This window comes from Microtus oregoni, unplaced genomic scaffold, assembly GCF_018167655.1.
Source record: "Microtus oregoni isolate MIOR12 unplaced genomic scaffold, Mior012 000058F_ref0000040, whole genome shotgun sequence".
Taxonomy (NCBI): Eukaryota; Metazoa; Chordata; class Mammalia; order Rodentia; family Cricetidae; genus Microtus; species Microtus oregoni.
The window spans coordinates 5,448,432-5,463,786 of NW_024543834.1; the positions used below are offsets into that span (position 1 = coordinate 5,448,432).

Consider the following 15,355-nt stretch of genomic DNA (forward strand, 5'->3'; position numbering starts at 1 on the left):
AGAGGTACTTTGGGCGATGTGGACTGTGTAGTTCCTTCTGCTTGCACCGAGTCCAGTTGTCCGGAATTTTAGTGAACGCTGGCTTCGGAAAGGTGGGGGACGAGTCTCCTAGCGTTTCACAACCCCTCCCGCGGTACCGAGGATTCGCTAACTATCTCGCGGGGGTGGCCCCACTTCGAGGCCCAGCGGTGCGACTCCGCTTTCTCTCCGTCTCCGCGAGGTGTCGCCTTCGGCCGAAGAAAGCGATGCGGCGCCACCCTCGTAGCCCGCACTTATTTATTTTCAAACAAGGGGGGCGCCCCTTCCTTTCAATTTGAAACTAGAAACCTCCTGCGGTCTCATTCCTACGTGGGCGCGTCCTCGGCCTCCCATTTTGCACTCCAGTCTCCTTTCGAGATCACACACGAACAGTCCCTCAGCCAGCCTTGTTCGACTTTGGCCTGGAGCTCAGCTTGCACACACACACACACACACACACACACACACACACACACAAAGGCAGTGCAAGCAGGGACCAGGCTAGAAACCTCCCCCCCCTCCACGCCCCCCAGCACACAACCAGAGGTTTAAAAAAAAGAAAAAGGAAAGCCAAGTAATGCCCAGGTCCATGGGGTGGGTGCTGCGCAACACCGCTCTGCGCGCAGCTGGCTCGCTGAGTGCGTCGGATGCAAGCCCGGGGGTCCAAAAGGGCGGGAGGAGCACGCCCCGGGTTTCCCAGCTTTGCAGCCTGCAGTCTGCAAAAAGGAAGGAAAAAAAAAGCAAATGGCTTTTGGCGCGAAAGGCTTTGGCGCCTCCCCTGATTTTTATGGAAATCAAGAGGGCGGGGTAAAAGCGCTTGCCTCTGCCTTTCTCCCTCCCCCTCGTCTGCGCCACAGCCCCCTTCTCTCCCCGCCCCCCGGGTGTGTCAGATTTTTTTCAGTTAATAATATCCCCCGAGCTTCAAAGCGCAGCCAGTGACAGTCATCTGTCTGGACGCGCTGGGTGGATGCGGGGGGCTCCTGGGAACTGGGTTGGAGCTGAACGAGCGCTAGCCAGGCGTAAGCGCGCACACACTGCAGCCGCCCGAGGACAACCCCCTCCCGCCGCCGCCCCCTCAGCCCACCCGGAGACCCCAGAGCCGAGTCGCCTCCGGATCCCCGGCAGTCTGCGGGAGGTAAGAAGCGGTACTTGTAAAGCTCCGAGCGCCGGGGGAACGCCGGAGCGCTGCGCCTAGGCGAGCCCCTGAACCGGGCTCTGCACCCGGCGCCCAAATATGCCGGGTTTTTTCTTTTTTTATATTATATTTTATTTTTTTTTAGTGTGTGGGGGACACACACCTTGTCTGCTTTTGAAACAAAACCATCTGGGGGCTTTCCCTGAAAAGCTAATTCAGCACCCGTAGGCACCCTGGCTGGAAGAGACCCGCCCTAATCCTTTTTACAGCCCCGGCCCGGGCAGAGAGATAGCTTTAGCGAAAAGAAATTCGCCAGGCTCTACAAGATTTGTCTTAGTGTGAGCTGACTGGGAGCCGGTGCGTCCCCACCCGAAGCTGGCGTTCTCCAAAAGGTGCCGCGGGAAGGAAGGAAAAGGGGTTAGGCGAAGCTAGGACGCTGAGTGATAATGTAGGTCACGGCTGCTCCAGCTTAGGGGACGCGATTCTCTCCGGCGACCCTCATCGCGCGGGCGCCCATGCACCATTCTTAGAAATGGGGGTTCAGCCTCTTTTCGGTGGAAGAGACTGGGGGTTCCAAAGGGAGGAAATTGCAAAGGGTCAAAATAGGATATAGGTAGAAGATGAGCACCAAGGGTATCTGCCAGAATTAAGGCGTTGTATGGAAGGGGATTATATGTAAGTGTCTGTTGTTGGTCTGTTTGGAGAAAGGCCCTTAATAATTAATAAAGTTTCCAGAACCCCGTTAGCGTTTGTGCTCCCGCATCTTATTTCTGCAAAAATGGAAGGTAGTGCCGTCTCGTGCCCGGTAGCTGGACTTCCTTTGAGCAGTTGGGTCCTGCACTATTGCAAGAGGGGCTATGGTGCTAGTAAGAGCTGGGATCTGCAGCTTGAACTGCCCCCCCTCCCCCAGGCAGTGCCTTGTGTGAATGAAACGGCAGTTTCCAAAGTTGCGGAGCCACACCACCCCCTGCATCTGCAAGCCCCCTCCCACCCACAGTCTTAGACAGCTTGTACACAAAAGGAGGGAGTGGAGGAGAGGCTCAACTTCCTCCACCTCGAGCAGTGGGAAAGGCTGGGAAGCTTGTAGGCGAGATTGGGGGGGCACTGCCTGTCCCCACCATTCCACCCCCCTTGGCTCATTCTCTCTTGGTCTGTCTGTTGGTTGTAGTGTTGGAGGTTGGCGCGACTCTGTGCTCCCCACGGGAAGGAAGCACTCCCCCACATTAAAAAGAGCGGAGAGGAAAGTGGTCAGTCACCGCCCGGGAGGCGAACAGATGCCCAGCTGCACCGCGTCCACCATGCCGGGGATGATCTGCAAGAACCCAGACCTCGAGTTTGACTCACTGCAGCCCTGCTTCTATCCGGACGAAGATGACTTCTACTTCGGCGGTCCCGATTCGACCCCACCGGGGGAGGACATCTGGAAGAAGTTTGAGCTGCTGCCCACGCCCCCGTTGTCGCCCAGCCGCGCCTTCCCAGAGCACAGCCCGGAGCCCTCGAATTGGGCTACGGAGATGCTGCTGCCGGAGGCCGATCTGTGGGGCAACCCAGCAGAAGAGGATGCATTCGGTCTGGGGGGACTGAGTAGTCTCACCCCTAACCCGGTCATCCTTCAGGACTGTATGTGGAGCGGCTTTTCCGCCCGCGAGAAGCTGGAGCGTGCGGTGAACGAGAAGCTGCAGCACGGCCACGGGCCCCCGGGCGCCGGCACAGCCTGCCCGGCTCCGGGAGTGAGTGCCAGCAGCCCCGGGGGCCGTGCCCTTAATGGGACGGCGAGTGCTGGCCGCACCGGGGCCACCCTGCCCACCGATCTCTCCCACCCGGCTGCGGAGTGCGTGGACCCCGCCGTGGTCTTCCCCTTCCCAGTGAACAAGCGTGAGCCGGCACCAGTGTCCGCTGCCCCCATCAGTGCCCCTGCGACCAGCGCTGTGGTCACTACTGTGTCTGCTCCGGCTGCTGCCCCGGTGGCCGCTCCTGCTCGTGCAGGCGGCCGTCCAGCCAACAGTGGCGAGCATAAGGCCCTCAGTACCTCCGGAGAGGACACCTTGAGCGACTCAGGTAAAGCCTGGTTCAGGGTCCTTGTTGCCTCCTTGGGATCCTGGGGCAGGAGGTGCGGGGAGTGTGTGTCGTGTCGGGGAGACTGCGGTCCCTTTGTTATCGTAGGTTCGTGCCGGTGGTCCTATTTTATTCACCTCTCCCGGACAGAGTCTGGAAGCACCAGCTATACCTTCCCTTAAATTTCCGAAATCCTTGCTCTAGGCTTGCCCTCACCGTGGGAAAAGTTGGTGGCCAGCACAATCAGGATGTTGGCTCGGAAAGCTAACTAGGGTGAAACCTGTTAAGTGCGTTGGAAAGGTCCCTCTAGTCCAGGACAGGGAAGGGGAAAGATTTCCCAAAAGATGAGGGCTGTGCACAATCCCACTTAGGCTTCCAAAAGTTAGGAGAATGCCTTAGCTTCCATTCCTCCCCTCCTCCACCTCCAGGACTGTGGGCCCTCCGTGGGTGGTGGGCTATTTGCGCTTGGTGCGTGGCCAGCAGGCGGCGTTGTGCCTGACGCAAGTCAGGATCAGAAAGACCTGGTGGTGGGGGCACTCCCCCCCACACACACACACTTCAGCAGCTGGCAGCAAGTGCATTAGTGGTTGTGTACATTTTCAGGGATCCTCTTTCCGGTTTTGAGTGAGGGCTGGTCCAGTTGCGTTTCCTAGTTGGAATTTCTGACCTAATTGAGTTTGAGTTGTATTCGCCAGCCCAGTGCCCTTGAAGGTGAGGGCGGGTCCCTTCCGCAGCCCCTCCTTAGGAATGTACACAACCTGCAAGCCTTCAGCGGTTCTATTGTGAGCGTTTATCTGGGTCTTCTTCGGAAGGTGGTGGGGGAAGCACCACAAACAATTTAAATCCTGTGTGCCCTTGTCCTTGGAGCTGTAACTAACCCTCCTTTTAGACCTTGAAAGCCAGTGTTTTTCACAATAAAAAGTCTAAATTTCCTTCTGGGCTGTGAGGGGGATCGTGCTGAGGCTCCTGGGAGGAAACTTGGTGATAAGCCTGCACTTTGAAAGGGCTCTGTCCCTTTAATGTCTGTGCCTTGACAGCTTTCGGTGAGGAAACACTTCCTTCCAACAGCTGTCTTCTTGGCTGAAAACCAAAACACTGACTTAAAGGGACCCACAGACTGGAACAGCCTAACATTTCGGCTTCAGAAGAAACCTCCCAATTGTTCAGCTTTCCGGTCCTAGCTAGATCAAGCAGAAGATGTTTTGATTTTCATGCTTGCAGTTTTTTAAAACCGTAATTTTCTCTCCTAGCATGCGCGTAAACGAGGAGTCAGAAAACAGGATTTTTTTGTTGCTGCTTGGGCGCTGCTCCCGTTGGGATGAGGTGTAGCTACTGTGGATTAGAGCTTTGTAATTGAGATTTGATCTTTGCCGAGATGAAAAACTGCTTCCTGAGTAGAGCTCCTGGAGCAAAGGTTGTTTATTCGTAGTCAATGAAATTGTTCCTCGAGTTTAAGGATGGAAAAATCAAACGCAGCCATGTGTTTTCACCAAATGAGGAGCCTCCAGTCTGAAGGGTGGCTGTGGAAGTGTGTATAAATAAATCCATGGGGCAGACTGGCTGGTGATTATGCTAAAAGCTCCTATTACAGAGCATCTGTCGCCAAGCCTACATATTGTCTGCCAAACTCAAACGCTGTGCTATTACCCCCATTGAATAGCTGGGGAAACTGAGGATGGAGGAAGATTAACCGTTTGCAGAATCCCGCTGCCAATTGTTTCTTGTGACTCAAACCCAGGTTCTTGGAGTTCTGCCACCTGGTCAAAGTTTTTTGGTCTTATTTTTGACACCAGGGATCTAACTTGTGGAGGGTTTTGGGGGTTGTCCTTCCATGCTAGGTAAGTGTTCTGCTGGCCCCACCTCACTTGCTAAAGCCTTCCGTAGAAATTGAGAATAGAAACCTGGGGAAGGAATATTTTCTCTCTCTCTGTGTGTGTGTGTGTGTGTGTGTGTGTGTGTGTGTGTGCGCATCTTGTCCAAACCTATCTAGGTTCTGTCCCTAGACCCAAATAATGGTGTGTATATTAATGTTTTACCTGAATTTTTTTTACCTTAAAGATGATGAAGATGACGACGAGGAAGATGAAGAGGAGGAAATAGATGTGGTCACCGTGGAGAAGAGACGCTCCTCCTCTAATAACAAGGCTGTCACCACCTTCACCATTACTGTGCGTCCCAAGACCTCAGCTCTGGGTGTGGGGCGAGCACAGGCTGGCGAGCTGATCCTCAAGCGCTGTGTTCCCATCCACCAGCAGCACAATTACGCAGCGCCCTCACCCTATGTTGAGAGCGAGGACGCACCACCGCAGAAGAAACTCAAGAGCGAGACTTCTCCACGCCCCCTCAAGAATGTTGTCCCGGCGAAAGCTAAGAACTTGAGCCCCCGAAACTCGGACTCGGAGGACAGCGAGCGACGCCGCAACCACAACATCCTGGAGCGCCAGCGCCGCAACGACCTGCGCTCCAGCTTCCTGACGCTCAGGGACCATGTGCCTGAGCTGGTGAAGAACGAGAAGGCTGCCAAGGTGGTCATCTTGAAAAAAGCCACCGAGTACGTCCATGCCCTGCAGGCCAACGAGCACCAGCTCCTGCTGGAAAAGGAGAAACTGCAGGCCAGGCAGCAGCAGCTGCTAAAGAAGATCGAACATGCTCGGACTTGCTAAACGCTTCTCACACGGACAGTCACTGCCACTTTGCACATTTTGATTTTTTTTTTTTAACAAACATTGTGTTGACATTAAGAATGTTGGTTTACTTTCAAATCGTTCTCCTGTCGAGTTTGGATCTGAGTAGGGGGCAGGACACGGGGTTCTGCCATGACCTTGGGGGTGGGGGTGGGGAAACTGAGTTCTGGGATGCTGGGTGGCTTGTTTCCTCCTCCACATCACCTGGTGACAGCCATGGAAGTTCCGGGACAGTTGGGAGCTTCAGGAGGCTGTGAAGTCACCTTGTTCTGGTCCAAGCTTCCAAACAGTCATTCCTTCTTTTTACAATGGTGCTTAAGTTCCAGCAGACGCCACAGAAGGGGGTTTGCCATTTGATGCCCCTGGGAACACTTGTGTAAATACCATTGATACACCGCCTTTTGTATACGTCCTGGGTAATGAGAGGTGGCTCTTGCGGCCAGTATTAGACTGGAAGTTCACACCTAAGTACTGTAAGAATACCTCAATGTTTGAGGAGCATGTTTTGTATACAAATATATTGTTAATCTGTTATGTACTGTACTAATTCCTACACGGCCTGTATACTTTAATATGATGCTGATACATAACTAAATTTGATACTTATATTTTCGTATGAAAATGAGTTGTGAAAGTTTTGAGTAGATATTACTTTATCACTTTTTGAACTAAGAAACTTTTGTAAAGAAATTTTACTATATATATATTCCTTTTTTTTTTCCTAGCCTGTTTCTTCCTTGTTACTGTATTTGTTCATGTTTGGTGCATAGAACTGGGTAAAAATGGCAAAGTTCTGTGTTTAATTTCTTCAAAATGTATATATTTAGTGCTGCACCTTATAGCACTTTGAAATACCTCATGTTTATGAAAATAAATAGCAGTTAAATGATGCGAGTCTCTGTTTTCCTTCCTAGGTGGACTTCTGGGCCTTTGTGGGATTCTGGTGGGGGAGGGTGCTATTCCCACCTGGTAGAAGGAGATGGATTTTTGGGTTCTACAGGTTAGCAACCACTTCTTCAGATAGTTAACATTAAGATAACTGTCCTAACCTGTGGGATAATAATCAATCGGTGTTGTGAAAGCCCTTGAAAGCTATTTTGAGTGAGTGTGCCCTGGATTTGGAGTTAAAGGTGAGGAACCAAACACGGGTCCTCTGCAAAAGCAGCAAGTGCTTTTAACCCTAGAGTCCTTCTGTTTTTTGAGAGCTCTTCAAGAATCTTATGGTCTGGAACCTAGGATGAGCTTGAATAGCCTTTCTCTCCTAAATGCTGGGATTATAGCTGTGTGCCAATCATGTCCACTTATCAAAGCCCCTTTCATGTACATTGATTCTTAAATCATTTTAGGTGAGATGTGGATACCAACTCAAAATTTGGAATAAGCTGTAAAACTGGCAAGTGATTGAACTTGCCTGTATATTACACCGATACTTGCCTTGTTGGTAGGTGATTTTTACATTTTAATAGAGAATAGTTTTCTTTGAGAGGAGCTAGCTAATACATAAAGATTCCCCAGGAGGAGCTGAACACAGTGGTTTGTCTGATGCCTTCTTGGACAGACAGGTGTGAGGTTAGCCATTGGGGTCATTATTCTGGGTGATACATATGCTGTTTTAATGGTTGCTGTGGGGTTGTGGCACTGCCTAGCTTCTCTGATGGTGTGACAAGGCGAAAATTGGGCAAAATGCCCTTTACCTAGTCCCCAATCCCAAACTGGAAAGTAGTAACCCTTTATGAAGGTTCTACCCAACAGATCTACAAGCCCCACCCCCCAACCTCAGAACCTCATCTGTATACCCAGGAACCAAATGAAAGGAAAGTTACATGACCTTAGATTAATTGCACACCTCAGTCAAGTGAATTGCTCTGTTTGTGTCTCCCCCAAAGGGGGCCTGAGTGTGCCCTAGTATGTAAACTAGAATTCTAGTATGTAAAAAGAAATAGAACAGAACGGAAGGCATTGAGCTGAAATTTCTACTGTGTTCTTGTTTTGCTGATTTCTGGGAAGCCCATCCATAAAGCCCATGCTCTCTTTCATCTCCGGGGTCCATTCCTGCCTCCTTTGTGACAGTTTTTTTTTTTATGTCACATAACATAAAAAATAAACCTTTCTGCATTTGATGCATCATAAATACACATCAGGGCTGAGTAGGTGGCTCAGTGATAAGAATATCTATTGCTCTTCCCAGCATCCCATGTCGGATGACTGAGCTGCCTGTACCTACATCTCCAGGGGATCTGAGGATCCGATATATCTGAACTCCACTGACCTTCATACCCACACACAAATAAAAATAAACTTAAAATAAATCAAAACTCACTAAAAATATTGGAGCTTAGCTTAAGACAGGTTTGCTTCTCCTCACCTAGCTGAAGGAAAGTGTTCCTGTCTGAACTCTACAGTTATCTGTACAAAACTGTAGCGAGAAAAGAGCTGAAGCAATTGTCTGAATACCGGAAGACTTCAGTACCAAAATTGAGAAACTTCACCCGGTAGGGAAGATTAGGTCAGAGTGTAGATGGGGTGTTCAATCTTTCAATCACTTCCTTTCTCAGAACACAGGTAGGGCAATCTTGGACCAACGCAGGACACAGGACCGGCATTGAGGTCCTCATAGCCCAGTGCTTTGGGTCTCTTGTAGCCTAGGCTGGCCTCCATCTCAGTATGTATCTGAGGATGATCTTGATCCCGTGGCCTCCATCTCCAGGGGACCACTTAAGAGAAGTGAGCCAATACTCCCAGCTATCTATATGTAGTGTTGTGGATAGAACCAAGGACTTCGTGCTTGTTACTGAGTGACATCCGGAGCCCCCTTGCCAACAGAATTCTCCAGCTCTTTCCTCTCAACTAATGTTATTAACTTAGATGCTAACGTGTCAGAAGTGGCCGTGCTTGGGAGAGATCAGTGAACCAAACAACATTGCAAACTGCACCCACGTCCTGCCTCTTTGTTGTTTATAATCTAGGAGCCAGGGAGAGCAGCCATACAAACAAAACAAAACAAAAAAGCATCAATACGGTGGTGAGAGCTATAAAAAAAGAAGTGAACCAGTGTAGAGGAAGTCAAGAATGTCACAGAGGATTGCAGAAGTAAGCTAGTGCAGATGTACCTGGTCCTTGGGCCTGTGGGAAAAAATCCAAGATGATTGATAAGACGGTTCGGCCACCAGAACAAGGGCACTCGGATTCTCCATTCAGAGTCTGTCTTCCTTCCTCTCACCCCGGACACGAGTAATTGTTTCCCACTAATTCCTTTGCCCATCTTCTCAAAGAGAAGCATCCGAACATGATGGATCTGCAGGACCAAGTCTGACCCTCACACTCATAAGTTCTGGGTTGAAGAGTCCCCCACTAGTACAGGGGGATGATGACCAGGCTGTCAGACTGAATCACCTCAAGTCCACCCAACATTGACAGTCATGTTTGATGGATGGAGAGAGTACTAGAAGCTTGTTGAATCACATCATTGGAGGAGGAGACGGGCTCATTCTGCAGCACTTGCTGTAAGCATAAGGGCCTGAGCTGAGGTCCTCAGCACGTTCAAAAAAAAGTGGCCATGTCTACAACCCAAGGATGGTGGGCATTGTAGGGGGCAGATAGATGGATCCTGGGAACTCATGGCCCTCTACTTAATTATTGCTGAGCTCTGGGTTCAGGGAGGAAACCCTGCCTCAAAATACGGCAATATATATATATATATATATATATATATATATATATATATATATATATCTTAAATAAATAAGTAAATAAAATTATAGAGCCGTGGTTCTCAACCTTCCTAATGTCATGACCCTTTAATACACCCTACTTCGTGTTGTGGGGATCATCCAACCATAAGATTAGTCTTGGTGCTACTTCATAACTGTAACGTTGCTACTGTTATGAGTCATAATGTCAATATCTGATATGCAGCATCTCTTACGTGTGACCCCTGTAAAAGGGTTGTTCAAGTCTTGAGGTATCGCACCCCACAGGTTGAGAACCACTGTTATAGAGGAAGAAGAGAGAGAGAGATTTGGTATTAATAGGATTTTTCCTGTGTTTCCTCTATATGTTACTAGGAAAAAAAATTACTTTTAAAAAATGACTACAGCAAATTTACAAGCCTGACCTCAATGAGAACTTTGCAGACTTTTGTTCCCCAAAAGAGGCTGTATGAAACCTAAAAATGGGTGCCAAGGAAAGAAGTGAATATAAGCTTTGGATATTTTAAGACAGAGACAGAGCTTAGGCATCTGAGTGCCTCGGAACATCTACGCCTCCGACAATGGTTTATTAGTTCTCTCTGCTTGTAAAGGAAATCTCTTCATAGGCCACTGACCAGGGCTACCTGATCTCTTTTGATACTGGCGGATCATAATACAAGGCATCCATCCTGAAACCTTTGACCAGAAGAAACAGAGTCTTTTTTATGGTGGAAGCATGGGCACTGGCTGGGACAATGAATATTTGGGGAACACACACACAACCCGGGCTGCTGGGATAAAAGTGATTGGCAGGAGCATGTGTGCTGAGCTGTGGTGGAGCAAGGCCTTCCCTTTGCTGTCTAGCAGGCTTGGGATTTTTCAGGCCGTTAGAATTAAAGGATTTTATCTTAAGGATTATTTGTGTGTGTGTGTGTGTGTGTGTGTGTGTGTGTTTGTGTGCGCATACATTCTCAAATGTCAAGAGAAGGTATCAGATCTCCTAGAGCTGATTTCCAGGTAGTTGAGAGCCACTCAATGTGGGTGCTGGGAATCGAACTCAGGTCCCCCAGGAAAAGCAGCAAGAGCTCTTAACTGTTGAGCTCTATCCTATGATCTTTTTAGCATATTTATTTATTCATTTTGTATGTGCATGTGGTGGTGGTGGGGTTCACGCCACACTGGAAGTACAGAGGGCAGAGGAACAACCTGAGGGACTCAGCTCGGAACTTCCACCAGGTGAGTCTCGGGAATGGAACTCAAGCCATCAGGCTCAAGGGTGAGAGCCTATTGTTGCTGAGACAACCATCTCACTGGCCCGTGTTAAAGAATCTGTGAGGTCTAGGAAAGCAAACAGCTCTTTATAAAGTTTTTCTGAAGCAAGAGAGAAAGAGAGAGAGTATGTGCTTCGATACTGGGAGTTGAACCTAAAACTTAGAACTTCATGCACGCACAACAATCATACTGAGCTGTCCGGGAGGCAGGTCTGTAGGAGACAGTGTGGAAGAAGCAACTGGACTTGACTCACCGCTCAGCTCCTCAGCATTTTACTCTGGGCTGGGAAATTCACTCTGGCTGCATCCATTCCCTGACTGGGAGCGGAGCAGGTTGGAGTTGGTGAGCTCCGAGTCTCAGTTTGCAACTCTGAGGAATGAGAGTCATTCATCCTGAGGAATGGCTACAGTCTTCAAGATCATTTCAGGACACCATTAATCCCAGCACTGGGAAGGCAGAGGCAGGGGGATCTCTGTGAATTCAAGCATAGCCTGCTCGACATAACAAGTTCCAGGATCGCCAGTGCTACATAGAAAGATGCTACCTTAAAAATAAAAGATGACTGAGAGGAACATAGCTCAGCTGGAAGAATATTTGGCTAGAGTGCTGGAAACATAAACTCCAGACTGAGGTGCAAGCATGGAATCCTAGTAGAGGCAGAAGGATCGGGTGTTCAAGGTTGGTTATCCTTTAACATAAGATGAAGAAGTGAGCCGGGACTGTACATTAAAAAACAAACAAACAAAAAAAAAAAACACCACAAATGTCTGCAGTGCTGGTGAATAGCGGCACCGTGGTTGGAAACCCTGAGACCCTTTCCAGGTTCCGCTGGTCACCTTCTCCCGAAAGGAAGGTCATTCGCTTCCCTTGAGGCCCGCGCTGGTTTCAACTCCCAGAGTTAAGAGAGCTGGGCATGTTTTTCATCCATGGAGTGCTTCCCTAGCTTTGCAGGGGAGCCGAGGTCCAGTCCCCAGTGTTACAAATATAAAATAAAAAGTCCTAACTTTGCAAGATTCTCGCAAGGATCAAGTGCCATAAACCATGCGAGGGAGGCGACAGACTTTGGAAACAAGAATGTCATCTATGAGCTCTCATTGGGGACCATATTCAGCCCGGGCTTCGGCAGCAAGACAGCAACCCTTTCTCTTTACAGTTTGTTTTTGGGATTCCAACCTCAGTGGGTTTCCCCGGGCAACAAACTTCTTTCTACACACAGTAGGCTTCTTCTGGTTGACCCACTGTCCCTAGACCAGGGCTTTCCTTGGTACAGTGCTTCCTCATTAGTCTAATTGTTGTTATTATAGGGGAAACTATACTTTTAAGTTATTTAAATTAATTTTAGTTATTTTAAGCCAGCTAGAGTCATTGCTGTAATCTGCAGGCGTGCCCTGTCACCTGGGTACAAAGTCCCTTTAAGAGACAAGCCCCACCCACTCCCAATGTCGCCTCCTCTTCCCTTCCTGCCTAGGCAAGAGGATCTCTGGTCCACTTCATCACTTCCTTCCCCTCCTCCCCCTCCCCCTCTCTGTTCCTCTCCGCTTCCCCCTCCCCCGCCACCCCCCCCCCCCCCCGTGAAGAGGTAGCTTCTCTCTTCCTTCTCCCTTTACCCCATTTTTCATCTCTTTTTCTCTCTTTCTCTATCCCCCCCCCATCTCTTTCTCCCCCTCTCCCTTCCCTTACTCCTACACCATTCGCAAATACCCGCTAAATAAACTCTGTACCCAAGCTCCCTCCGCATGGTGTGTATCTGTCTGTGTCCCACCCACCCGGCTTTGAATCACCCGCCGCCCCTCGTGGGATAACAGCCATAATTTGTGCAAATGGGTACACAGGTTTGTTTCCTCTGAAACTGGAGAGAAGTGTGGTTAAGCCGATGTTTGATTCGGTTACTCCAAAGAAAACAGACTATGGCAACAAACACTTCATACCTTGAGTCTTTGCTTGGGTTGAGTTAGCCGCTTGCTTCTTTTTGGCACAAAGCCAGAAAGAAGAAGGGCTTTAAAAAGAGAGTAGAGATGTGAGATGTAGAAGCTTTTCTTAGGTCCCTTTTTATTGGAAAGGCAGGCAGGCTTTGGGTACAAGTCTGCCCCCCCCCCGAGGAAAAATGAGAAAGAAGCCCCAAGAGTGGGAGAAGCACTAAGAAAGGACACCCCAAGTTTACTCTTGTAAATGATTTAACTGCAAAGAAATCTTTAACACGTAGCATGGAGGAGCATATCTATAATCCCAGCACTTGGGAAGCTGAGGCAGGAGGATTGCTCAGACTGGCCAATGTGTGATTTCTAGACCAGCTGGGACTAGCACATGAGACTGCATCGCAAACAAAACAAAGAAAGGAAATCTTTCCCGGGGTTTACTGAACTAGTAGTTTATAATCTGTCTTGATGGAACACCGTCTCTCTGCCTGAAAGCCCTGCATGTCTACATTAGAATACTGAAGTCAGAGATTTTCTTGAGTGTCTTTAAGAACAAACTTCCAGGTTGGCTATGGTGGCTGTTTTATTATGTTTTATTATGGTGGCAGGTGATCTTTCCAAGAGTGCAACCTCACTAGGTAATTTCCACGCTCAGTGGTGTGGCAAACACCACGCAATGCTTAAAAGACTTAAGGGTGTAGAGGGCGGGCAGCTCTTGTAGAAGAGCCAAGCTTGGTTCCCAGCACACACAAGGGGTGATTCACAACTGCCTACAACCCCAGCTCCAGGGGATCTGGCACCCTCTTCTGTCCTTCATACATTTAAATGTATTTAAATTAAATAAAAATAAATCTCTTGACAAGAAGATGTATCTTTCAGGGCTGTTGTTTCCTTTTCCTTCTTTATCTCGGCATCTCCGCTGACTGAAGGTTTTCAAACTGAGGTCCTGGGAGATATTCACACACACACACACACACACACACACCGCTTCATCATCATACAGTAGTTTCAGCTTTGCTAAGCCGCCTTTCGTAGGTCCCCTGCACTGCCCTGTTTGAGGGTCAGCTAAGGGACGTGGAAAGTAGTGACTGGCCCAGTCCAGGACAGACTGGGATGATCATGAACTATGGTGTTAGCTCACAGATTAGAGATCTGGAAACCATCCAAGGGCCATAAAAGCAGAGAAATCTATTTTTTTGCTCGGAAACGTTGACTGTGAAGCTGGTGGGTCTCACGTAAATGTTGGAGACCTAATGCACAGTTTGCTGCTCCCTCTTCTCAGTCCAGCATTCTCCCCACCCTCCTCTTCCTCCCCTCCCCCCCCCCTTTATTTCATCTTTTGACAAGGTCTTGCTTTCTAGCCCCAACTAGTTTAGTACCTATATAGATGAGGTTGGGTTGAACTCACGGCAATCATCCTACCTCAGTTTCCCAAAGTGTTATAGGTGCTGTAGTTTCAGGCATGGACAACCACACCCAATGTTCCTGCTACCCCCCGTCCCAACCCCCCCATCTTTTTTTTTTCTTGACAGAGTTTTCACTCTGTAGCTCTAGCTGGTCTGCAACTCACAAAGATCCACCTGTCTCTACCTCCTCCAAATTCTGGAATTAAAGGAGTCTGTATGCTACTATGCCTGGCCTTCTGCTAGCTCGAGTCTCCTTCAACCTTCCGTCTTCAAAAGCTGCTAAAAGAAAGAGTTGTCAAATGAAATAGCCCAAAACAACCTGGGAGGAAGTTCTCGGAGAAGCACATGGAATGAAATGCTCCCACGGTTTCTAGGGAAAAGGGAGCCCTATTTTGCAAAGGAATTTGCAAATTGTATGTAGGTCAGGACCTTCCTCCACTGGGATCATAGCCCCAGGAGTGCAAACCCTGGGTGTACTTGCTTCCTGTGTTCTTTGGTCTCTCAGGATGAGACCACCTGGGTGTAAGCCAGTTGTGGGTGGAGGGGTGCATCCCTCAGAATTAGAAAATGGACCCCTTCACAAAAAGCTCAGGATAGGAAGTAAGTAGACCTTCCAAGGGCCTTTAGCAAGAGTATTTATATGTATTTAACTTGGGGGAAAACCTGTGGCTACCTCAGTGCTTGTAAATGAGAGAATCCTTATTCCAGGGGACTCGAGCACTTAGAAAGGAAAAGTACTCAGATCCAAGGCCTCCTGGAGAGAATGAGATCTATCATGTTAATGACTCACGTTTTACGAAGGACAGGACCTGAAGGGCCTGGAGTTGGGGGATGAGAGTTTGTTTTGGAGTTCTTTAACGTGGAGATGACTTTCCAAGGGTAAGGAGGAGGGTTCTGGAGTCGTCCCACAAACATTTCCTACCCAGCCTGGCATGAAGGGATGTGTTTGAGACTCACAACACATCTGGTGCGCCTTTCATTTTCGGCTCTCCTTTTTACATATTAAAAAGTCACAGAAGCCAGCAGAAGAAATGATGCTATGTTTCAGCAACTTAGGAAAACAACAGGCTCCCCAGCCTCTCCAGAGCCACTTCTCGCTTCCTGCTGAAACAGGTTTAACAGAGATTATTAAACCCCAAGCTCCTCTTTTCAACCCTGCTAGGGAAGGTGGGGTGTGAGC

General features: G+C 48.9%; 1 protein-coding gene across 1 annotated transcript; it reads left to right on the plus strand.

Moving 5' to 3' along the window:
- The first annotated feature begins 980 nt into the window (after positions 1-980).
- Positions 981-6,775, plus strand: Mycn (MYCN proto-oncogene, bHLH transcription factor). The gene is made up of 3 exons (XM_041639413.1): positions 981-1,153; positions 2,322-3,211; positions 5,267-6,775. The coding sequence occupies exons 2-3, from the start codon at positions 2,428-2,430 to the stop codon at positions 5,869-5,871; spliced, it is 1,389 nt and encodes a 462-aa protein (XP_041495347.1). The 5' UTR covers positions 981-1,153; positions 2,322-2,427; the 3' UTR covers positions 5,872-6,775.
- The last annotated feature ends 8,580 nt before the right edge of the window (positions 6,776-15,355 follow it).